We start from the raw sequence: 23,836 nt of genomic DNA, 5'->3' as shown, positions 1-23,836 counted from the left end.
CTTCCTCACCTTATCCCACATCAAACGAGGGTTTACTCCCACTTTTTCAGGGTTTCCAGAGTATTCGGCTTATCATTCATATATGTCAAAATGCATACTGTTCCCATAGCACGTCCACATTCTATGTACAGCCATGTCGGACGGGTAATCTTCTACGCCTCTCCCCGTCAGCATGTCCACGTTCTTTGTACAGCCATATCCTTCCGCCTGACATGTACTCTTCGGCAAAACGTCTAGACCTCTCCCTGCCCGCTAACACCATGACACGAGACAGCCAGAGGAACACCCTGCACTCCCCAATCCCCTCCTTTCAGCTCGTGCGCAAAGAATCGAACTAGGAGACCGACGGTAACTGGGCCAATGATGGTGTTCAAAAGAATCGCCCAGACCCCAGTGTAGAAACCTGCGTCGCTAACGTATGGAGTTTCGTTGTGTCCGATTTCGATGATCAGAAGCCCAATCTCACCGCGTGCTACCATGGCAGATCCTAAAAGTGTTGCGGCCAGCCAGGCCCGTTTCCACGTCTTCCCCTTGTCCTTCTCGCTTTGCTGTTCATCGCTTGGATTGTTGCCCTCGATTTTGGGTTCTCCCTGTGTTTTCTGCTCTTCGTGTGGCTCTTTGCGAGATTTACCCCCCAAAGTGAATTGCCATACGGGGACCCAGATTCCGACGACACACTAGATAGTCATGTTAGCTCGATTGCTGAGATACGGCTTTCGAGGGTATATGTATACCTTTGCAAATGTCATCAGGAGGGTGTAAACAATCCCTTTCCAAATGCGTTCCCCGGTCCACAGCTCCAAGAACGGAATCGCGAACCCGATACTTGAGAAGAACAACGGTTCCATCAAATACTGCTGGGGGCCCAACAGGTATTTCTCAAAGGTATGAATGAAAGTGGGGCTTTTATCCGCCTCGCGCTCGCCTTCCTCGCGGTTCAGGACAACAAATGGTCCCTCGGGGTGCTTGCTCGGTATGTATGTAAGGAATACACCCGCCAAGAAGGCACCGAATAAGACAGATGTACCAGTAAAGCCAGCAATGGCAATGAAAGCCGAAAGAACGAGGGTCATGAGGATGATGTTGGAGATATGGTCGTAGCGCGCAAAGCGGTGTTCAATGAACTTTCGGAAGAAAGGCGCAAAGACCCATTTGGTGACGATGGGCATTACGAGGGCCATGCCTATCGATGCCACTATGGGTCGCCCAATGAGCCAGCCCAGGTTGACATCGCCGCCTCCTGAAAGTTTGCCCAAATCGCCAATCACACTGTGTAGATATAAGTAGTTAGCTTGACGAATTGACCTCACCTCAGTCCAGATAAGTAACGCACCTTAACATAATAAGTCCCACAACATCGTCGATAACAGCCGCGCTCACCAGAACTGACCCTACTCGGGTCTCGGCGAGGTTGACCGATCCAGACGTGGAGCTGATCACAGCGAAGGTGGTCCCTGATATCTATCAGCAATAGTCAACCCAGAACTTCCGAGGGATAATTTACCGAGCGAAGTAGCGGAAAGGGATGCGCCGATGATGAAGGTCTCAACCGCACCTAGTCTAGGTTAGCTATGTACTATAGAAATTGGGTAGATAAAACCCACCATATCCAAAGCCAAGGTAGAGCAAAAGGTATGAAAGACCAATAGGGAATAGAACACCAGTTGTGGCGCCTATCATACTCAAAGTGAAGTTCTGCTTCAGCAAATCCACACGGGCGCCAAGACCGCCTAGAATGAATGACATCAGTGTCCAAGAAGCCAAGAAGCCAAGAGCCAAGCAATCAAGCAGGCAAGATGAAAATTTTCACTTACCTTCGAAGATAATTAGAATCAGACCAACATATCCAAGAGTGACAAAAGTCTCTTGCCAGTGATGTTCAAGGATATTGGCCAAGGGTACTCCGTAGATGATGCCGACGGCGATTTGACCGATAATTCCGGCCTGAATTACCGCCGCGGACACCCATCTTGCGAGGGAAAGGAAGAAGAAGAAAGAAACGACGATGAGGATGTCGACAGCTGCAAGAGTTGATCAGTGAGGAAATGAGCAGAGATCAATTGGCATATGCTTGGGTACCTACTTCCGGGTTCGTGGTATGGGAGGAAACCACCGGCCATGCTCAAGTTTTGGTTAACCTAGTACGTACCAAGTCTGAAGACGATTGAAGAATGAAGAGTGAAGAGAACAAGAATAGACAAGAATAGACAAGAATAAACAAGATTAAAGAAGAGAAGATTGGGGAAGGGGAATTGCCACTAAACTACCTAGGTAAGAGTTAAGAGTGATCCTCACCACTAGTGTAGGCATGGGTGGATTCAAAGAAGCTATTGGATTGCCGGAAACGAGAATTCCTCCACTCAGCCCTACCGAGGTACTCACCTATAATAACCTTGGAAATCGGTACGGGGTATTACATCGCAGTTACCTCATGCCCGATTTAATTCGTCAGGTACCTTTTATATGTGAATCACTAACAAAAGGTACATTCTGCATTTGGCAGGTGCAAACGTTTGCATTTGGGCTGCCCAGCAACTTAACCGAAAGGAGATTAGTTTGCTTGGCGTCCCTAACACATGGTACCCAGGTATACAGGTATACGGAGCATTTTCTATGTTGTATAGATTAATACTTTTTATATGAACAGCCTATTTAAAAAGTCTGGAGAATTATACAACTAGGTGATTGAGAGAGGGGTATATATATTCTGGCTTACACTAACATCATTTTCGAGACCCAGAATATGGCAGCTTTTGTTTATTTTCATGTGCTGTTCGTGCTGCAGCATTTAGCGGAGTCATTTGTCTTCCTATACTGTGCATCGAAACGGCGCCAGTAGCGCCAGGAACCCTTGATGGCTTTCAAAGCGCTTTGCGCACAGAATATTATTCGGGCATGGATATGATACTGATGGTTCCTGTCGAGTAGTATGCTTAGTTCAAGAGAATTAGCAAAATAGACAACTACTTTGCAAGATTTGACGCAAACCTCGTTCACGTGTTGCAACTTTGTTTTTCATTCTCATTTTCATTTTCATAGAACGATATGATACCTACATAACAATCAGGGCACTCTCCACCATGACAACTGCCCAACCCATCCACCTCAGCCAGCCGTAACTTAGGTACTTCTGAGCGCGGACTATGAACTCGGCTCCTCGAGCACCTGCGTCCACGGCGCCGCCTCCCCAAAGTTTGGTGTCCCATCACTATTACTCCCCACCCGCTGCACCATCGTATACCGACTATCATCACACGCCCCTTCACTATTCGTCGTCGCATGGAAGGCAGTCCACACCTCCGTTCCATCCGGACTCTGGAAGAAGCTATTATGTCCCGTGCCGTAGTTCCCGTTGCTCGAGGCCAGTAGACATCCATCCGATTTCGTCCACGCACTCGCCTGGGTGGGGTTCGTTGTGCCATCCCAGGTCAGACTGGCTAGGCAGTAGTATTGTGTCCAGCAGTAGGAGGCGGAGTATACGATCCGCGTCTGACCGTTTGTGTACAACGCCGCGGGACCTTCCTGCACGGGGGTGCCGTGGATTTCGAAGTCTTCGGTTGGTTCCGAGATGACGGTGATGTCGCCCGTAACGGAGATGAAGTCGTCGCCGAGCTTTTGCATGCAGAGCGACTGGTAGGTGACGCCATGGAAGCAGGAGAAGACGAGGAAGTTGCCGTATTCGTTGAAGCGGACGATAGTCGCGTCGATGCCCCATTCTGTTGTTAGCTGGGCGCCGTAGGACCACGAGTCCCAGGGTGTGCTACCTCCTACACCTCACAGTTAGTTATTCAATTCTCCTCTCGTTATATGAAGGAATAGAATTGGTGGTGCGGTCACAGGGAAGGGGCTAGGTGGGTGTCCATACCAGCTAGAACGTGCGACCTCTGCCCATCCAGATTATCCGCATTCCCGGCAGTGTAATAGATGTACCATTTATCGCCGAGATAGTGCAGCTCCGGGGCCCAATTGTTGCAGCATCGCGAGGCCTCCTCGGTCGAATAGACGACCTTCTTCTCGCCGTCCTTCAGACCCTCGATGCTGGTCGCCCGGGTAATTTGCACGTCTGCCCATGATGTCGTCAGGAGGTAGTAGTATCCGCCCGAGTAGACGAGACTGGGATCGCTGCCTCCGGGGTTTCGGATGGGGTTGGTGAATGCGGAGGCGAGGGCCCCGAAGGAGACGATCGTCTTGATTAGTGAGGAGATGATGCGCACCATTGTCGTAGTCCGGTCCAGTTGGGTTCTCAATGCTGGCTGGATCTATTGATGTAACTATCAATCCCTCCCCCTCTTATATATCTTTCTCCGTGTCTTTCCAAGACTGCCCAGCCATTACAGCGAGCCTTCCCGCAGAAGGCGATGGACCCCGCCGGAAAGTAACCATTCGCATCCATCCGTCCTCACCGTGAGGCGTGGCGTCGGTGGCCGAAACTGCCTCCGGACTACATATTCTCCCGCAGACCCTCATCCTCTACCGTATTAAGCCACCACTCAGTATGGTTTTCTTTGGCTGGGGACGTTCTTTCAGCCCCGCTTGGTTTAAGACCCGTCCAAACAGAGTTGCTGATTTGATACAGGTGGTTTCTCCGGGGAGACATTTCATTTGGGTTTCTAGTAGGTAGGGAGTCAGCCAAGTCCGGTGGCACGCTCTACGTTTGTGGGCCATGCCGGCTGGGCTGCGGGGTTATTCAGGGGGACTCTCGCCTGTCCACATCGGAGGAACTTCGGTCAATTTATTTGTTGAGAAGTGGTTAACTAGCCAGATCATATATACATATCCCAGTACATCCGTTCGACAGGAATGAAAACATCTCAGGCTCGTCGAGGTCCGTTCCGTCCACTGCTGATATTGTATTGAAAAACCACATCACTATTGGGTTTTCCAAACACTCTGCCCGAAATATAAGAGTGCTCTACAACCACTTTCTGGGAACTGCGAAACTAAGGCTGAAAAACAAATCACATTAATGGCCAACCGCCGTTGGTTGGGATTTTATTAATGACGGGGTCTAAGCCACTGCTTCAAAGATAGGAGCCGGTATAAAATCACGCAAAACGAAGGGCTCGATGTATGAGATCCACATGCAGACTCGAAAAAGAGATTAAAATCGAAGCGACCCGGGGGCTCATAACTAACAGAAATCAGATGTATGGCGACCGTGCCGGAAATTCACAGTGGTAAAACGTTTGATGCCTGAGGCATCAACATATGATAGAACCTACTTAGGTACATGTCTGGTAGCTCTCTCTTTCCTTCTCTTCCTTTTCTTTCTTTTCAATGGTAAGAAGGCCGCGTCATCCTGTTTCTTAACATCATGAAATTGTACGTGCTTTTCCGAATGGAGCCAACATATGAAATGGCACCTGTCATGTCCTAGTGGATAATCCTGAGCACAAAGCAACCACTGATGGTATTATATTACAAGATCTGCAAGTCTCACATTTCTATAGAAACATCGGACCTAACTTTGACGGCGTTGTTTGCCCAGATTTTGAAATAATTATTGCAAAGTTACAATGGAGCTTCGTTCCCGCCGACTCAGACTTTGCACGCAATTAGTGCATCTCCCTCGATCACCACGCTGGAACTATTTTTGTGAAACAGTCGATTTTATTTTCCGACGCCACCTGGATGCACGCTGAGCCCCCTTCGTAAAGTCAGGCTCGATTCTCTTGAGATTTTTGATATCTATCGGCTCCGCCGGTCCATTGAGAACTACTGGAAGTTCAGGTAGAGCTGGAGCAGGTAGTAGACTTGGTCCGATCTTAGAATGTCCCGAGGTTGAGTAGGTTGTCGAATTGTCGACTTGGTCTTGTAGAAACGATGTAGAAGATCCATTGCGACTTTCAATCTGAACACGTGGGCTTGTAATAGAACCATCAACTGTCCATTCTTGGTCGGTATAGATTGTGAACTCTGCTGGATCCAAGCTGTATGGTGCGGAAGTCAACGAGGAGTCTCTCCGTCGCTTGAAGTTTGGGCTTCTTTTGAGTCTGACCTGCAAAAGCCGTAAGAAAGTGATTTGATTGAAGACAAGGGATACGACGGAAGGTACATTTGATAGAGCATGCGACTTCTTCTGTCGTCTCCGAAAAGTGAGACTCCTAGCAGCTGAAATCAAACGAACAAATAGATCCAGAGCCATTGGGTATGAAAGTGGAAGTGTCGTCCGTTGTGCACGGAATGAAAACGGCGATAATTCATCATAGAAAGGTTCTGGCAAGCTTCTACATTATATATTGGATTCTAAAACCTTATGTATAGATCTGCATGACAAGAGAATAAGACGATTCCATTACAGGTCTAACGTTATTTATGTTCTCATCGCCGCCCTCTTTACTCTTGCCATACCGTAAAGATGTCATCCCTGATCTTGGGTGGATTGGCTATAGCAAAATTGAGTGATGTTAGAGCTATTGCTCTAGGAATGTAACTATTCTTCCCCACACGTAGGGTGTCATGTATGAGTCTAATAGCGGTCAATCCGATTGGCTGGGTTTCAGATTTATTCAAAACTGGATACCACAGGGGGCTTTTGGCAGGTAACATTTGTCCAATAGAATGTTGTTAAGGGGTGGAAAAATCAGCCGCCAATCAGGGAGCTGGCTCATTTGTCCCTAGCGGGCGATGTGACACATTTGCATGCTTCGCACTGCTTGCATATGTTTGGCCCATACTAAAGTATACGAGTTTGTCTTGAATGTCGAAGGTCAATAGGTTTATCCTAGGAACAGATAGGGTTAACAAGCACGGAGTAGGACAACCCGCCTTGGCCAACGTTGACTTAAATGCTGAGCCGAACAATTCATTCACACAATTTTGGTCTCTTCCCTTAGGTTATTTTGTTATTTTATTTTTATTTCTGTTTTCCTGTTCCATTCCCCATTTCATTACTTGCCTCGTCCACATTCTTTAGCGTGGAATTCATATGGCTTATGCCTTTTCTGAATAGTCCCTGACTTTGCCTAGATCTCACCGGCTTCCACCAATTTCATGATGCACATGTCCTGACGATGGATGACTATCTCAGCTTCGAGTTTAGCGCCGAAACTGGTATCTCAGTGCAAGCGGGTGATACCTACAGCGGAGTGATTTTCTCGTCTTGGAAAAAGTATTATCTACAGCACTTGTGAAAGTATTGTTTCAAATTTTGCTCTACATTGCATTTGAATCAAGTATAGACAGCATGGTATTATATCTACCAAGACATGGTATAGTACTGCTTGATCCTGATGCCATTTGACAAGCTTTGTTTGCCAGTTGAGCAGGGTAAATATCCTGCTTTTTCCATATATTTAGGAAATGAAGGGAGGATAGAAAATTATGGTAGGGCGATATGCAAGACAAATCAGTTTTATCCACCTGCTTTCACACATTTTCTGACAAAGGCTTTAGGGAAAAAAAGTGTAGGCTTCCCTCTCTTCCTTCATATGCTACATTATGGTACACGCGTGTTAGGTGGCTCAGAGGGCACACTCTATATGAGAAAAGCAGTGAAGACAGATAGCAATACCCAGAATATCACCAAAATAACAACCACCACAAGTTTCTGGAATATCAAATATGCAATGAAATTGCCCAAAAGACAGATCGGGATGTTGATCAGCAGAAGAAGAAAAGTCAATTCATGTCTTCTAGGGACGGAAATGTGCGCTTCATCTATCATGTTATCCATCCTAGAGGACGGCTTCTATTACATTCGATTCGTTAGCTTGAAAGAGCCAGGTGATATTAGATTTGTCTGAGGATTTTACCGAGACAGCCCGTGAAGCCCAAAGGGTAATTGATTGTACAACAACCGTCGGCTCCAACAGTTCTTGCTCTCTGTGACCGTTTAGGTGAAACCTGTTCTCGATTAAACAACATACCCAAGTCGCAACCGGCCGTTTTCTTCTCACTCTGGGGTTTTAAGCTGTATTTATACTTCGGTTCAGAATTCGACTTAATTATGTATACGCATACCGAGACTCGATATTCTTTTTAAATACAGCAATTTCCCTCACGATAGAGAACTCAAAGTTATTCAGAGATTTCAAAATGTCCATGATGGTTGACCAGAAAAGCTTGTTCTTACAATCGTGCTGCTGACATCGTTTCATGTGCTTCTAGGGCTCTCTAGGCTTGATATAGTAATTTCTGTCCTTTCTTCATATATAATCCAAGGTTGCCAAGGATAATAAGGCCCCAATACTACATAAAATACGCGGCTAAAACCTTATATTTGACAGGTGCATCAAGTACGAAATTCTGGAAATTAGCTAGTCTTCCCACTTCCTTTTTAGCATTTTAGCGGATTGGTTGCCTTCTCTTTTCCAAGCCCTTTCCTGCGAACAATCTAGACGTTCCGCTTTAAACTCCAAGCATGCTTTCAGCTCAAATATGGCATTGGTATCAAGCTCGGCAATGGTTGGCAATGATCCGATCCCTTCAATATGCCGCAAATGTTTGCTGGAAGCACGGGCATGCTGCGGTGCAATTAAACTTTTCTTTTTCCGGCTGCTTTTTCCCCCTTCGAAGAAGGTGTAAGTCAACTGGCTCTATTATTTACTTTCCAGTCTACGAGATTTCAATGGATACCCCTTGTTCTCCTAACTGGGTAACTAGGGAAGAATGAAGCCAAACCAATGTACCGGCCGATTAGAACATTCTTCGGATAGAAGGCGTCAATGAGAAACACGTTCGTAATCTTATAGTCGACCTTCCGCACCGTTTTCCCCTTGCGTATAGGACCCTGACCCACTCTCCTAAACCGTCTATGTCCCGTAATACACGTCGTATCCCAGTTTGGGTGAATTAAGCGGTCACGTAGTGCTTAGGCTTAACCTAAGTCTATCACATATTCAAACATGTTAGAAAGTGCCAAACATGACACGAGTCGCCTTCGATGATTCCATGGTCACGCACGAAGCCACCCAGAACGTGGACTATTTGTCTCTTGAATGGAAAGACGAGGATATATGGGACACCAGAAAATACATCCGTCGACAAAGGGCTCAGCTCAAGAATTACCGGCGGCTTGAGAACGCCCTCTGGAGAGCATGGGCAAAGCAAGGGAAAGGGCTGCCATATTTCCCATCGCGACTCATTCAATGGTACGGAGCTGTCATTCAACGTTTCGGAAATTAGATCATTCTCGGGCTCACATTTTTCATCTCTCTAGGGATAAAGACACCGATATAACTTGGCTTTTCGGGCCTTGGAAAAGACACGCTGGCTTACAGCCTTTTCTATCTCATTCTCAATTGCAACCAGGGGAGCCTCCAAGTGTGTCTCTCCCCAGAACAGACCAAGCTCTTAGCCAGAAGAAGTTTGACCCCAATCCGCCGAAGAGTATTCTAGTTCCTTCAAGGCCGTTGTCAATATGCAACCCACCCAACAAGAAGGTATGTCTTGAATGAGAAGTCTCCGGATAGGACACTGATTAATATCGAAGGCGCAGATTTGTGTATCGCACATGCTTCTAACGAGACCAAAATGTCGCCGAGTTCGATTTAGCCGTGAAGTACAACAAGTCCTCTGTCTCTCACGAGCCTTTCCCTATGATTTCATATCGGGACATAACTTGTCGGACGAGCGGGTATGCTCATCTTCGTTGTTCGAAATCTATAGAAGTTGGCAGAGCCTGTTACCACTGCCACCCGCGTGGTTGAAGCCCCCCGAGGGTCCTTTCCAGCGGTCTTTGTCCTTAAACTCGCCTTCCTTTTGCGAAGGCCAAGAGTAAGTCCAAACCACAATGTTTTTATGACGCTATAGCGGACTTGACAGAGAGCTGACCTTGGCCGTATACAGGTTTATTTTCGTATCGTGATTTTCTGTTATCCTAGCCTAGCCAGTCATTGCCTATTACCGAGAAAAATGACCATCCTCGCCCAATACCGAGCATTCCCATGAACGAGAGAAATTCTTATTCGTACATCTTTCCCACAGTCACGCACTATCCAGGTCGGGAAAGAGACAACCTTATACATAAAACAACCGTCCATTAGTATAATCTCATGCTCGCTTCCTTTTTTTAGGACCACTTGCGCCCTGCTTGTTCCGGGCAGCCTGGCCAAAAAGCGCGTCAATACTTTGCTGCCCCTTCTCACGCTGATTAGACTTGACTTTCTCACTCGCCACCACAGGCGGCAGCCCCTGAACACGCCGCTCCGCATCCTGCAGTAATTCTATTTCTCTCTGCCGCTGTCCTTTCACCGTAGGAATCGACCAAGACCCCGAGGCCACTGACTTATGCGCCAGTTTATACTTGGAGCCAGTCAGGTGGGTCTCGTAGGTATTAGCGTCGATTTTACGTACGTGCTGTAGGATGTAGGATGCTCATTAGAAACTGCCGTTCCATCCATGTCTAGTCAATACACTCTTACCTGGTGCCCAACAATCAACCAGTGGTATTCCGTCCCGACAGGCGCACCGCTGCCCTTGGGCGCGTTCCGTGCTCGTCGCTTGTTGGTTTGATAGTCGATCCGCCAGAGATCGGGCTCTTCCTTGGTCTCTTTCCATACACCTGGATCGTAATTCCATGTATGCGAGCCGCCGATTGCCATGCCGGAATATCGCTGTCCCATATGCATCTTCAAGTCGTTATATCTCCCACCGAAGGCGTATGTTTGTTTCGGCGATGATACCACATTGTCAGCTTGCCCGTCCTCTGTCGCGGCATCCTCCTCATCTAGCAAGGCAGGATCCATGGAGTCATATCCGGTGTTTTGGGCGTCGCTGCTGTCGTCGGGGTTTTGGAGGTTGTCATTTGAATCTTCTGTGAGATCAACATCTTCAATGCTCTTCTCGGACATGTTGGATTTTTTGACTCGCTTCTAGGTATGAAAGTATGAGAATATGGAATGCATATTTCTGTACATAAAAAGACTGATGGTATTGCTGAGCCTTTGATGTTATATTGATGTCACAGGACAAACAATGCTGAATAAGACGACCCTACAGCGCCCCCGGAGATGGGGATTGCTTAGTCTGCAACGTCAAAAGGTCACTAAACACGTCCAGTGAATATACCTTTGATAGTATCTCGGTAATACGAAATCCGGGGAAAGGAAATTCTTGATGCGCATGATATACATAGGAATATGAATAATGAGTTTATTCGCATGTATACTTCAAGGAATCGGAATTTAGCGTTCACTATATAATATAAACCGCGAGGATAATAATATGCCGATATAAGAATTAATATTAATAATGATTTGCGAAACAAGTCACATAGCCGAAAATACAGCGTTGAACGACATATCGATCAAAATACAGGATTGCAATGTAACATGGTCAACTTTCGTAGCTCATTGTATTCCATACGACCTCAGTGAAAGATCTCTGAAATGACATGTAAAGGGTTGCGAGAGATCACTCAATGGTGATCTTCTTAGTGACGGAGGTAGAGGCCTTGGGCACAAGAATAGACAGAATGCCATTCTTCAAGCTGGCCTTGACGTTTTCCTGGTCAACACTAACCGGGAAGGAGAAGGTGCGTTGGAATTCTCCGACGGAGCGCTCGCTGGCCCAGAAGCGGTGGGTAGGCTCAGACTTCTGATCGGCCTTCTCGACCTCATTGCCTTGCGCCATCTCGGGGCCATAGTGATACTCGCGCTTAGAGTGACCCTTCACCATTAGAGTCTGGGGGTCAGCGAACTCGATTTCGATATCCTTTCGCTCGAGGCCAGGTAGCTCGCCGTCGAGGTGGTAAGAGTCATCGCTTTCGCGGACGTCAAAACTTGGGGAGAATGAACGAGCTGTAGACTGTTTACGGCCGGAGCGGTGGACATCATAGTCGTCGAGAAGACGGAAGAGAGGGGCGAAATCGCCCGCACCTGGGAAGCTAGAGTGCAAGAGAGACATTGTTGATTGGAATAGTATGTTATGGGAACTATAAGCTGTGATTCTTTGCGATCCTTTGCCTTGGTGAATTCAGATTCTGTCAAGCAAGCGCCGCGCTTTTATGATCCTTGTGGCAAACATCAGGCATCGTATCGAAATCTTGGCCCGCCGACTTTTTTATTCTAGATGATTCTCCTAGTGTCAAGTCCTTTCTATAACACGATTTCTTCTCCATTTATGATTTTGAGATGACGGACGAGTTCCAATGGTTGCATGTCCACGATACCACAGAGAGTGACGTCATCCGAACGGCGGAAATAGTAAACTGGCCGGCACTTCGAGAATGCTCGAGAATAACTGGGAAAAAAATAGCTGAAGTCGGTGTCAAAAGGAATTTATTTTCATTATTCTTTGTACATTTGCCCTTGGACTCTACCCACACTCTGCACGCACATACAAAGCTAAATGATGGGCCTGGCAACCCCAATATCCAAATAAACGTGTTAGGGAAAATATTTCCGTATATCAACTACAAGTATTGTCTCGGTGGGAGATGAAACTTAAGCCGTCGAAATCCTCCCAAATCTATATAGAGATTAATAGGCACTAGGAAAGTAGCTGATATCGTCTGTTTCACAGATGTCAAAGGATGAAGAATATGTCCGAACTTGAGCCGCGAAATTGTCAAAAAGCTATAATCATCTAAATAAGCCAGACCATGTGGATTTCGCTGGCTATTTGGGGCTGTTGGGAAAAACCATAGAAATGGAAGTGCGAGGCATGTCATGTTATATGACGCTCCAGCACTGTATAACAGAGGTGGTAACGATCTCTAGTTATATCGGCCAGTCGGAAGTTGACAATGTCGACAGTAGACAGCTGATTTAGAAGCTTGGCCCTTTTGGAAATGTCGGATCTAAAGAACAGGTTTGCTAACCCGCTTGGATGATGGCACAGTAGGGACGTAACCTTGGAATACACCCTAGTACTACGCCACCCTGAGTGTTACGGTAGACGTTACGGTAGGTGGATGACTTATCCAAGGTGCACACAAAACTCATTCCATTCTGCTGAAGCTATGAAGATACGCGAATCTTTTAATCATCCGGGTCCGATCAAATGCGCACTCGTATTCCTTCAGCATTCCACAGGCTTCTCTAGATAGTTCAGTTGCGGGCGCTAACTTTCGACATATTGCGCCAAGTCCCGTGGAATTTGAACAGGCTGCGTCGAATTTTGAATCCTCCGGGATGGACATCGTAGGAGGTGTGGGTGGGCTATCGCCATTTAGCTCGTTCGTGGGTGGAGATTGATACAGAGTGAATTGGGATAGAGGGAATGAAGTGCCCGTTGGGTTGCTATAAGGTAGAATGAACTCAGTGATCAGTATATCACTCGAGGGGATTGCTGGTTTCTAGCTCACTCTTCTTTCTGGTTAGAAGACATGATGCTATTGTTGAAGCAATTGAGTCGACATCAGTCGTGTTTACTACAATATTCTGGGCCGGGCCACTTCGAGTAGTTATACATTTCAGTTAGGAAGACTTTCGACGACCAACCTTGGAAGACACCTCGTAACTCAAACCAACGGGAATCAAGATAAATCAAGATTTAACCGATCAAGTGATCACGAGTGAATATTGTACGAACTAACCAGCCAATGAACAAGTCCGCTTTTATCGAGCGTTTATTGTCTTGACATAGACCAATTATTTGGGTCACCTCCTTCAGCTTTGGCGTTTACTGATGAGATCATGGCATGTTCTAGAATCAGCCATTTTGCGATGTTTCTCAGGTAGGGCAGTTGAAGATACGGGATTCCCACGAACCAGCAATATTGGTTTACTTAGGGAAGATCATGAATAAAGACGATGTTGTTTTCCTAGCATACCCAAGGAGACAAAGAAGGGACCGTGAGCGCCTTTATAAAGCGGTGGCATCCCGATCGGGAAATTCAGATCAGATTGAGGGATTTCTACAACTGGGTCACTGAGATGTATATATTCCTGATTCACAGTATAGTCTTAGTTACACTAGTATTGTAGCTGTAAGAATTATTTGAGACTAATATCTACTTTCACAATAGCTTTAGCAGTATGGTCCCAACCCTGGCACCTACTACTTCTATAGTCAGTCCAGTCAGTTCACATCAACATATTCGGCTTAATATAAGTAAGTATTTTGTGCCTGGTAGTGAAACCGTGGCCAAATAGTGCATAATTTTATGTAGGTTATATATACAGCACCGAAAATAGAATGGAAGTTGTACTCTCGATTCCAGACGAATCCTTGTCAAATCAGCACACTGGAATGCAAAACCGTATATGCTGTCAGCATCGTGTCAAAGCAACGATCCAATAATAAAATTCCCTGTAAAATAATGTAGAACCTCCAAACTCCCCCGCCTAGAAACTAAACAGAAAGCAGTTAGGGCTTGTGTTGATCCTACGTGGCCCCATATTAGCGTGAACGGCGTAAAAATAGAATCTGAGAGCCTCATGGAAAATGAAATTCCAATGGTTTGTATACATCGTAATAATTATTGGTGTGATTGATTTGATATTTTCTTTGAAGGCCGAATATGTCAGTTTCAAAGAGATCAGAATATGAGTAGTATGGACTTTCATTGACGCCGAGTCTACTGCATGTTGAAGCGCTTCTTTGTTAGAGCGTCTCATCTTGAGGGCAGTGCTTCGACCCCCCACTTTGGGGCTGTTGTCTGTGGTCTGTACACCGTATATTGTCTGTGAATGTTCGCTATTCTTCCAAAGATTGAGATTCTGCATTTCCTGCTGCCTCCAACTTCCCTGCTCTCGAACCTGGCCATATTTAATTATTCCATAAGACATCGGCTTACCTAAAGTGGTTATTCAATGAGAGTATCCTAGCGCCAGCGTCTTTTGTACTATCTTTCGTGGCGGTTCTTTGTCTTCGCTTGGGAGCCTTCACATAAGGCAGTGCCCCGAGTATCCAACTTCAACCCACCATATCTGCCATGAGATTCTTGCCATTTGCAATGTTGGGCACTGGACTGGATGATGCAGATATCTGGGACTCCATTAGATCAGAATATCCGACCTCGCAAGTGGCATCAGTGGATCAGGATCTGATGATCACGACAACACCTGGTGGAAACCAGAAGAATGTTGCAGAACCGTCAGGCTGGGTAGATCCAGCAGTGCCAGTGACAGGTATCTTTCCTGGAACGGTATCATGGCCCTCAGTCAGCGAGTTGACCACATACCCAGCACCGAGTGAGACATCGGCTGTCGATAGTATCAGCTCAGAAGCCAGTCCAACGAGCATACCGGATACAACCTCATATAATCCATCGCCAACACCAGCACCCTTGACCACACCGTTAACTTCAAACCTATCTGCTCTCACGTCCACCCAACCAACCACAATCTCAGCCTCAGCCTCAGCCTCAGAATCAACCTCAGCAACCAGCGACCCAACCACTTTCTCCGGCGGCCCATCAAAAACAACAAAAATCGCCATAGCAGTCCCAGTCTCAGTAATCGGCCTAGCTCTAATCCTAGCACTGCTATTCTTCCTCTTCCGCCGACGACGCCGCGAAAAGGAACGCAACGCCCTACCACCACCATACGACATAGCAACAGGCCATCGAAGCGGAGTATCAACGCAAGAACTAATGATATCTCCTAAATCCCCAACGCCAGAACCGAGACGTTCAGTCTCGACACCGGCCATGTCTTCGACGGCCACGGCCATGCCCACGCCCCTGCCCCGGATCCCGATTATCAGCATCTCGCCCTCGACGGAAAGTCGGGGCCGGACGCCTACCCCCGATCCCAGTCCTGGACCGGGGTCTGTGCACCGCATGTCTATGGCGCATGGAGCTGGTGACTCTGAGGCGGAGATTGGGGTTGCCGTTGCTGTGCCGATGGATCAGAGGCGGAGTGCTACGGAGCAGGATTTGAGGGGTCGGGTTGCGTCTGTTACGTCGTCGAGGGGGCCGTCGCGGTTGGCTAGGATGCCGTTTGAGGATTTTTCGGATGATGAGGTTGGTATTGGTATTGCTGTTGGTGGTTCGGATGATGATGATGATGCTGTTTCTGATGTGTCGGGTTTGGAGGGGCGGAGGAGGGAGAGGGATTTTGATCAGGTTTCTGTAGTGTCGTCTTTTGATGAGGTGTCGCCGATAGGTGAGCAGGAGAGGAGGCGGTTCCAGGGGGTTTGAGGGTGTCCGCAAGGTGATATGATATAATGAGGCTAAGCTTGGTCTACAGCCCTCTTTTACGTAGTTTCATCTGGTTCTGGCGTTTTGGGTTAGTTCAATGAGGGTTTCATTGTAATAGCTTCAAGTTGTGTATCTTTGTGTGTATCTCAGACTATGTACTTGAATATGACTGGAATGATATCCGGATCACAGTACTAGTCATGGTATTGGCGCTTTGAGGCCATGTGCAGTGTTAAAATGAACAGTTGGTGCTGGTTCCTGTCCCAATTATCGTCCACCAGCGAAGTCAGCCTTGTGGGCTGTGGCCTTTCCGTGCGTCAATTCCCGAAGAGCCATGGTGGCGTACTGGCTTGATCCCAGTTGGAACTTCAGGATAACAGCCAGCTTATCAGCTGGGGTCTCATCGGCCACGGCGGTATCGGCAGCCTTATCCTCCCCCATCAGCTTTTGCAAATCCGTCTTAACGAACTGCTCATCGTCCTTGGAATAAAGCTTGACGTCGAAGGAGTAGTTGTCGGTCATCATGCGGCTGAAAATCTTGCGGTAACTGCCGCTAAGGCTGATATCCTTCCACTGGCGGCGCATGTTGGATGGGTCAAGGCCGCCACCATGCTCGCTTCCCATGAAGCGACGGTAGAATTCCTTCATTTCGTTTTCCGGGTAGATAATGTCATATCCAGGCTGGGGAAGCACCAGGTCAAAGATGGTATATTTGCCACTGGCCGCCTCTTCCGCTGTCAGGGCACGCGCCCGCATGAACATGTCCTCGGCCGCAACGGCGCTGTCCTCGCCCTGAGGGACAACAATGATTTCACCGTCAGCGTCGACAGTCTCGGCAGCCTCGGCAACAGAGACAGTTTCTTTGTCGCGGTGTTCTTGGATAATGACGAGATCGCCTGCCACCACCCGGTCGCCGTAAAGGCGCCAGCGCTCGCTCGCAGCAAAGTTCCAGACGAGCGACTGGTATGCATGCACGTACATCAATCGCAGGTTACGGGGAATACTCTGCAGCGCACCCAGATAATCCTTCTTGTTCCTGCCGAGGTGGCGGAGTAGATTGTTTTCAGCGGAGAACTTGCGCGGCATCTTTTGCAGAGCGTCCTTGACGTTACCGCCGGTCTGGAAGATATTGATGGCCATAGCGCGATCCTTGTCATCAGAGCCGATGTTAAGAGTGGACATTTTCCCCTCCATTGCTGCCTGAAGAGACTTAGGAGAATACTGCAGAATCGCATCGCATGCGCCCTTGTAATCTCCCTGCAGCATCTTGACACCGACCACGTCCGTACGGGTTGCGAAGGTTCCGAATCGCTGAAGACCGTAGTAGTTGAAGTATCCCCGCTGGTAGAGGTTCTTCAAAGACGTAGCGACAACCTCGGACGCCTTGGCAATCGCAGCCTGAGGATCACTCAGGCTCACGCCAGGAATTTCAACGTCGCGTAGAGTAATCACGAACTCATTGCCCTGCAAATCACCAAGCTCCAGTCCGTGCTTGCGGTGCTCGAAGTCTGTGATATAAGCATTGCGGAGTTCCGAGTTCACTGCTGCAAGCCGACCGGGGTGAGCGCGCACAGCACAGGCACGCTGCACGGTCACACCCCGCCTATCCTTGGTTCCAGCGAATTGTAAAGACTTGGGGTTCGTCTTCAATGAGCGGGCAATAAAGCCAATGACTTCCATCGTGTCCTTGTTCTCCTTGTAGATGGTGAAATGCAGGTATGGCCCACCGAGTTCTTCCCAGTTGATTCGGTGGCCCTGGGGCCGGCCATTGGCTCGTCCTGCGGTCGCACCGCGCTTGAAACGGTTGTTCGCCGCGGCGATTGACATAGTTCCATCTGCATCGGTAGAAGATTCTAGCTGAGAATTGAAAATGCGACGGATAGCCTGGTGGATATTGGTGCGAAGCTCGCGATCAAACACGGGAAAGGTGACAGTTCCAAATTCACTAGGTCGGCCCTTTGGCTTAGACATAGCAACCTTGTGGATCGAAATGATTTCCGCGGCATTCTGAGCACCAAAGTATTCCTCCAGAAGAGCGTGGTCCTCTTCCGAGACCTTGAACTCACCTGGTGTTTCCACCTCCTTGGCCGGGGCGTCCTCAGTTGTCTGCGCAGCAGTGGATCCCGCCTCAGGAGCTTTTGGTGCAGGTGTAGGAGGCGTGGTCTCGTTGGTCTCGGTGGTCATATCGTTGAGTCGGAGGTGGACAACTTCGCCGGTGGTCATGATCTCGTTGACCATAAAATCCGTGTATCTGCCCATGATTATTAGAGGGATCCTGAAATAAAGGAACATAATAGCTCACCTCTTCTTCAGAATACCTGAGAATCCCTCAGTATCGTTGCTCACAAACTCCGTGATACCGACTTCGACTTCCTTCAGAGCCTGCGCATCTGCGACTGCGGCGCTCGGGGTTTCGGTCGCGCCATTGACAGCGACAGCGACCTCGGTTGAGCCTGCATCTTCTGTCTTCTGTCGCTTGCGCGGAGACTCCACGATATCTGGTTTCTCCATAATTGTGTAAATCGTTCCTAATGGGTGGGGTTGGATGGAGAAGGTTGAGCTTCAGGAACTTTTCTTTACCGATTGGGTTTAGTGTGACAGGGCCCAGTGTGGGGTAGCCCTACTTACCGCATTGGGACGGAAGACCATTGATTACTTCACCTTCACATTCATCCAGAGCTGCCTAGGTAGCTTACTAGCTCGAGTTATCTATACTACTCCTAAATCGAAAATAATTGTCCCAAACGAAGCAACATATTCCTGATACATTCAATGCCCCAAATGGGGGATCAACGTATTACAGCAGCGATGTGACAATTGGCCGTCAGTACACCGTAGAAAGAATCCCAATGAATAATGGAGTAATTGATTGCGAGTTATTGTAATAGTCGCACGTGGACACTTCCCATGCAACTACTACTACCATGTTGACTGAGTCTCGTGTTAATAGCATCCTCAACTAGACCATTGTCACCATGCACATGTCTGTTGCTCCAATTTATGTCTCAGACCATTGGGATAAGGTTAATTGACGAGGAATCTGGCAAGTTGTCCACGATGACTTTTTCCTGAGTCCATGAAAACTAGTTATATTGGAGACCAACTGTTTCACATGCTCCAGTATCACACCCTAGTTGTAGTGCTAGATATTGTTCCTCTAATATTCTATAGATTAATGGCCACGCCTAAGTCGAACACGCTACATAATCTTACCTCAGATCGGATCGAGGCTTTTTCAAAGTAGCCAGATGAATTTTAAAGCAGATATAATTTCTTCTAGGCATCTAGGCAGACTGTATTTAGTAACGCTGTGCTAGCTCTGTTTATTAAACGAAGCCGAATATAAACCAGTGAGCAAGACAGGAGAAAACAAGCCCCAGTGTGAAGCGCTGAAGCATATATTGTATTCAAAACATGCAGCATCTCCCAAAACCTATAGCATGGCATCACTAAAATATACAGGAGAATCCCCATCTCCAGGATACTGCTAGAAGGACTACACGCCAAAACCAGAACACTACGAATTCTAAATCAGACGCTCCGAACAGCGCAAGCGACTGGACGCTGCGTATGCAATAAACCGAAGAAACCCACTCAATCTCCGATCCCAGCTGAGAAGTGTTACTCATCAGATTTGTGCTCTGGCAGATGTGGTCGAACATCAAGATATAAATTGGTGGTATTTGCCCGCTATTCTGGATACCAGTTCTACAAGAATCAACCTTCCATCTTCAGCAAGTTTACCTCTAAAGCCATTCGGTGAGACTCACAAATTCTCGCATTCATAGCGTATGATAATTGAGCTAATCACTGACTCTCATTGCCCAATAGCTCGATCTAATACAATGAAGACCAACTTCCTCATCGCATTCTTCAGCTTGGCTCTGGCCGCTGTTGCTGCTCCTACCGGTATGTCATATGTCACCAGCCATTCCGGCGATTAACTTGGGACACCTCTAATTGAGTAATCATAATAGGTCCTGGTGGACTTGGTCTTGGCGGCGCTGGTACTGGTTCCTTGGGCGGCGGCGGCGGTGGCGGCGGTTCAATCGGGTCAGGCCTCGGTGGAGGCTTTGGCGGTGGTTTCGGCGCTGGTTCTGGTCTTGGAGCTGGTCTGGGAGCCGGTGCTGGCGAGGGTTACTAAGAGGATATTTTGAGGCTGGGCTAATGCACTCGACATTGTGTATTCCGTTGAGGTAGTCTCCTAAGAGGATGATAGGATGATAGAACTGGTAATGACAGTTTCAGCCCTACTTACTTCCATCCATGATATTGGCGAACTTAGTTGAGGTCTTTATTGCAAAACAAAACAGGGGGAGCAGAGATAATGAAACTGCTAACGCTCAGCCCAAACTCCATTGTGATTCCTTTTTTCTATCTGCCAGGATGTGTGTACATGATACATGGGTTGCGTTAGGATGGAGTGCTCTGTACGAGTCAAAGATGGGGGAAAGAAGAAACAAATGTAAAATGCATAGTGAAATGGAACAAGGGGATGTTTATTTTACAGCTCATCTTTGGGAAGATCCTCCTTCTCCTTGGGCTGATCCTTGCCCTTGCCCTTGCTCTTCTCGGACTCGGGCTTCTTCTTTTCCTTAGTTGCCTTCTTACCATTGCTGTTGTTCTTCTTCTGCTGGCCGGCGTTTGCAGTCATCCTCTCGTACATGCGGTTAAGGATGCGCTCGAACTCGCGCAGCCGTGAGTCGACCTCCACAACGGTCAAAGCCGGGTCATCAGACTCGGAAAGCGTCTCTTGCAGGCTGAGCTGCGTTTCGAGCCAGGGGTTCGTGGACTCGTAGGCCTGAGTGATGGCCGCGAGGTCGGCGGGAGTGAAGAGGGAGTACTTGGGGCCTGTGGGCTTGGCCGGAGCAGCACTCGTAGTAGATGTGGTAGAAGATGAAGAGGCGGAGTATGCGTCTTCATCGAGGTCATCGAGACTCTCGTCAGAAGCGGTTGGGGCCGGGGTCGATGTGCTGGTTTCGGTGCTGGTTTCGGAGGCGGAAGCGCTTGAGGCTGAGAGGGAAGAGGAGTAGATCTGCTCGTCGTTGTCGATCTGGTTCTTGATCAATTCCTTCATGGACTCGGCGTTCTTGAGCATGTCCTTGAGCAACTGCACACGCGCTGGGCGAGAAGAGCTCTCCTTCATCCGCTTCAGTGCAGGGTTGACGATGGCCTTTAGGTCATTGAGCTTCGACTGGAAATCGGCAGTCTTGGCGTTGTCGCCCTCTTCGTAGAGCCAGTCGCTGGCCTTGGAGACTCTCTCGGAGAGAACAGTCAGCTGATCCGGCTTTACAGCCTTGACGAACTCTTCGTTATCGGCAAGGTCTCGGCTACGGTAGATGAAAGATTCCAATTCATTAAGAGCTTCTTCGCGCAGGATGCGATCGTGGTCCGAATCATCGAAAGCAAGGAGGCGGCCGTTGATGCGACTGAGCTCAGCGACTGATGGTGCCGGAGTCCCGAGCGCGACGGACTTCAAGCTGATCGGGATAACTTCAAGCTTAACCTGAGGGGTGGCCTTTGCGTCCTTCTTTGCGTCCTTGGTGGATGTGGTGGTCGTCTTGGAACTGGCGGAGGATGCAGTGGAGGACTCCGACTCGGGCTCGAGGGTGATCGATTCACGGGGTTCGCCATCTTCGCCGAGGGGCTCCTGCTCATCCTTCTTGCCGAGGCCGAAGAAACCCTTGACGTCTTCAACGATTCCTTTCTTCTCAGATTCCACCTCGCAGCTAACGGTACCAGCCATAACTTCGGGAAGACCGTCCACAGGGCTGAGGCGGATCGTGAACTTCGTGGTAATGTTTGCAGTAGTGCAGCCAAAGTTATCCTTTAGCTTAGCAACAGACGCAGTAAGGTTCTGGGTCTGGACACCGAGGATGGGCTGTTCCTCATCCTGGGCAAGATGCTGAGCGAAGCTGAATTCGAAATCCTCCAGGTTCTTCACGGTAACTTGCTTCTCAGGACCGACCTGGGAAGTGGCGGTGAACAGCTTCTGGTTTCTCTGCTTGCCGTCTGACTCCCACTTCAATGAGATGGGGTACGTAGCGGCATCACCGGTGCGAATATCCTTAACACGGAAACTAGGGCTGAGAGCAGCTCCCTTAAAGGCAGCACCAAACACAGCCGCCTCATCAGCGTTGACATTGGTTCTGATCTTCTTAGAAGAGCCGGCGAAGTTCTCCAATTGCTTCTGGACGAACGGGGTCCGAATGGCTCCACCGTGAAGCACGACAGATTCAATATCGCTCAATTGAAGCCCGGCCGCCGTCAAAGCCTGCTCCACTGGGGTCCCAATACGGGCGACATGCTCAGCAGCCATCTTCTCAAAATTGGCACGGGTGAGCTTGTACTTGAAGTTGACATTCTCGTCGTACAGTCCCTCGAAGCTTGTCGAAGTCTCAGTGTTGGCGCTCAGAACCTGTCGGAGCTTCTCCGAATCCTTCCAGAGTCTGGACATAGTCTTTCCATGCGCCTTGATTTCAGCTGGAGTAACCTTATCCTTGAGCTTCTTGTCCTCAACCAAGTGGGCGACCATGTCGTTCACAATGAGGTCGTTTAGGGCATCACCTCCAAGTGATTTGTCCCAACCAGATCCAACAACATGAACTTCCTGGATAGTTTTGTTAAATTTGCCAATATCCTTAACCTTGCGGCTCTGGAACCGCAAAACACTCGCGGTCGTAGACCCAGCACCCATGTCGTACACGATGTGGTATTCGGGCTTCTCGCCGTCAGAAACGCTGGGGAAAGTACGGCTGGTAGCGTAGTTCAGACCGACAGCCAATCCATCACTGACAAGAGCCTGAATCCTCAGACCCGCCAGTTCAGCCGCCAACTCGAGGCTGCGCTTCTCCTCCGCCGTGTAGAATACAGGGTAGGTAATGACGACATCGCGGACATCGGATCCCTTTCCAGCCAACGCATCAGCGTTAGCCTTGATCTGCTTCAACTGCATTGCTAGAATCTCCTCAACCAAGAAGGCCTCCTTCTTCTGCGCCTCTCCGAGTCGGTTGCTGCGGAGAGCAACAGACCCACGACCATCAGGGGCGGTCTCCAATTTCAACGCGGGGAACCTGTTCCAATATGTCTTGACTGCCTCCTGATCGCCATCGTTAAACGGAACACCCAGCAGAGTCTTCAAGTTGATGTAAACGTCATCCGGGTACCGAGCGGCGAGGGCGAGCGCATTACCACCATAGAACCGTTCGGGGAAAGGCGCATCGCTCTCTCTTGTAGGCTTGAAAGCGACAGCAGCGGACTCCTTGCGCTTCGAATCTTTAGTGAGGACGATCTCGAGCGGAATGCCGGGTTTCACGAGAGCAGCCTTGAAATATTCCGTGCCGATGTCGATACCCAGGACGGCCGATCCGGCGGCAGAGGCTGGCCCAGCAAAGCTGAGGAGGAATATGAGGAATGGGAGGACCATGAGGGACAGCATTGGCGAGCTGGACAATTGTCGGCGATTTAAGAACGCCATGATCTATGTGTAGGCTCCGGGCTGCGGGAGTCAGCCAAATTGCCGATTCAAGGAGTTGCTCGTAATTTCAACAGGGAATATTTACCCCAGTGCGCACATATATAGACAAATTGACAGATATTCAACGACTCCACCGGTTTGCCGAATAGTGCGTCGGGTTCGGGCTAGCTTTGCGCCAGATGGATGATCGGATGGAGCTATGGGATAGCTCAAGACTTGTGTTGGGTTGGGGTTGGGGAGTGGGGGAGATGAACATGAAAAGAAAATTAGGAAAATGACTCAAAATTAAGCCATTTGAAAGCAAAGGGATACTGTGGCCACTTGGCGGT

The 23,836-nt window shown here is 48.5% G+C and overlaps 9 protein-coding genes across 9 annotated transcripts; 3 read left to right on the top strand and 6 right to left on the bottom strand.

Moving 5' to 3' along the window:
• Nucleotides 1-233: 233 nt before the first annotated feature.
• Nucleotides 234-2,120, bottom strand: N7489_005635 (cation:proton antiporter; the record flags this gene model as incomplete). Its single annotated transcript, XM_056711387.1, has 7 exons — nt 234-677; nt 735-1,269; nt 1,334-1,454; nt 1,505-1,555; nt 1,605-1,730; nt 1,815-2,021; nt 2,084-2,120. 7 exons carry the CDS (start codon nt 2,118-2,120, stop codon nt 234-236), a joined length of 1,521 nt encoding a protein of 506 aa, XP_056569808.1.
• A 1,021-nt stretch (nt 2,121-3,141) lies between these two features.
• Nucleotides 3,142-4,217, bottom strand: N7489_005634 (glycoside hydrolase family 43 protein; the record flags this gene model as incomplete). The annotated part of the gene is made up of 2 exons (XM_056711386.1): nt 3,142-3,767; nt 3,866-4,217. The coding sequence occupies 2 exons, from the start codon at nt 4,215-4,217 to the stop codon at nt 3,142-3,144; spliced, it is 978 nt and encodes a 325-aa protein (XP_056569807.1).
• A 4,648-nt stretch (nt 4,218-8,865) lies between these two features.
• Nucleotides 8,866-9,126, top strand: N7489_005633 (GATA-like domain-containing protein; the record flags this gene model as incomplete). Its single annotated transcript, XM_056711385.1, has 1 exon — nt 8,866-9,126. The coding sequence occupies one exon, from the start codon at nt 8,866-8,868 to the stop codon at nt 9,124-9,126; it is 261 nt and encodes an 86-aa protein (XP_056569806.1).
• Nucleotides 9,127-9,993: 867 nt separating this feature from the next.
• N7489_005632 (uncharacterized protein) lies at nt 9,994-10,793 on the bottom strand (the record flags this gene model as incomplete). Its single annotated transcript, XM_056711384.1, has 2 exons — nt 9,994-10,299; nt 10,365-10,793. The coding sequence occupies 2 exons, from the start codon at nt 10,791-10,793 to the stop codon at nt 9,994-9,996; spliced, it is 735 nt and encodes a 244-aa protein (XP_056569805.1).
• Nucleotides 10,794-11,355: 562 nt separating this feature from the next.
• Nucleotides 11,356-11,847, bottom strand: N7489_005631 (Hsp20/alpha crystallin family protein; the record flags this gene model as incomplete). The annotated part of the gene is made up of 1 exon (XM_056711383.1): nt 11,356-11,847. One exon carries the CDS (start codon nt 11,845-11,847, stop codon nt 11,356-11,358), a length of 492 nt encoding a protein of 163 aa, XP_056569804.1.
• Nucleotides 11,848-14,821: 2,974 nt separating this feature from the next.
• On the top strand, nt 14,822-16,030 carry N7489_005630 (uncharacterized protein; the record flags this gene model as incomplete). Its single annotated transcript, XM_056711382.1, has 1 exon — nt 14,822-16,030. The coding sequence occupies one exon, from the start codon at nt 14,822-14,824 to the stop codon at nt 16,028-16,030; it is 1,209 nt and encodes a 402-aa protein (XP_056569803.1).
• A 267-nt stretch (nt 16,031-16,297) lies between these two features.
• Nucleotides 16,298-18,541, bottom strand: N7489_005629 (pseudouridine synthase PUS7; the record flags this gene model as incomplete). Its single annotated transcript, XM_056711381.1, has 2 exons — nt 16,298-18,281; nt 18,333-18,541. 2 exons carry the CDS (start codon nt 18,539-18,541, stop codon nt 16,298-16,300), a joined length of 2,193 nt encoding a protein of 730 aa, XP_056569802.1.
• Nucleotides 18,542-19,875: 1,334 nt separating this feature from the next.
• Nucleotides 19,876-20,174, top strand: N7489_005628 (uncharacterized protein; the record flags this gene model as incomplete). The annotated part of the gene is made up of 2 exons (XM_056711380.1): nt 19,876-19,939; nt 20,008-20,174. 2 exons carry the CDS (start codon nt 19,876-19,878, stop codon nt 20,172-20,174), a joined length of 231 nt encoding a protein of 76 aa, XP_056569801.1.
• Nucleotides 20,175-20,534: 360 nt separating this feature from the next.
• N7489_005627 (Hsp70 family protein) lies at nt 20,535-23,507 on the bottom strand (the record flags this gene model as incomplete). The annotated part of the gene is made up of 1 exon (XM_056711379.1): nt 20,535-23,507. The coding sequence occupies one exon, from the start codon at nt 23,505-23,507 to the stop codon at nt 20,535-20,537; it is 2,973 nt and encodes a 990-aa protein (XP_056569800.1).
• Nucleotides 23,508-23,836: the final 329 nt, after the last annotated feature.

Source organism: Penicillium chrysogenum (genome assembly GCF_028827035.1).
Source record: "Penicillium chrysogenum strain IBT 35668 chromosome Unknown utg000002l_segment0_segment0, whole genome shotgun sequence".
NCBI classification, from domain to species: domain Eukaryota; kingdom Fungi; phylum Ascomycota; class Eurotiomycetes; order Eurotiales; family Aspergillaceae; genus Penicillium; species Penicillium chrysogenum.
The sequence above is the reverse complement of the archived record's forward strand: the minus strand, read 5'-3'. Positions and strand labels throughout refer to the sequence as shown.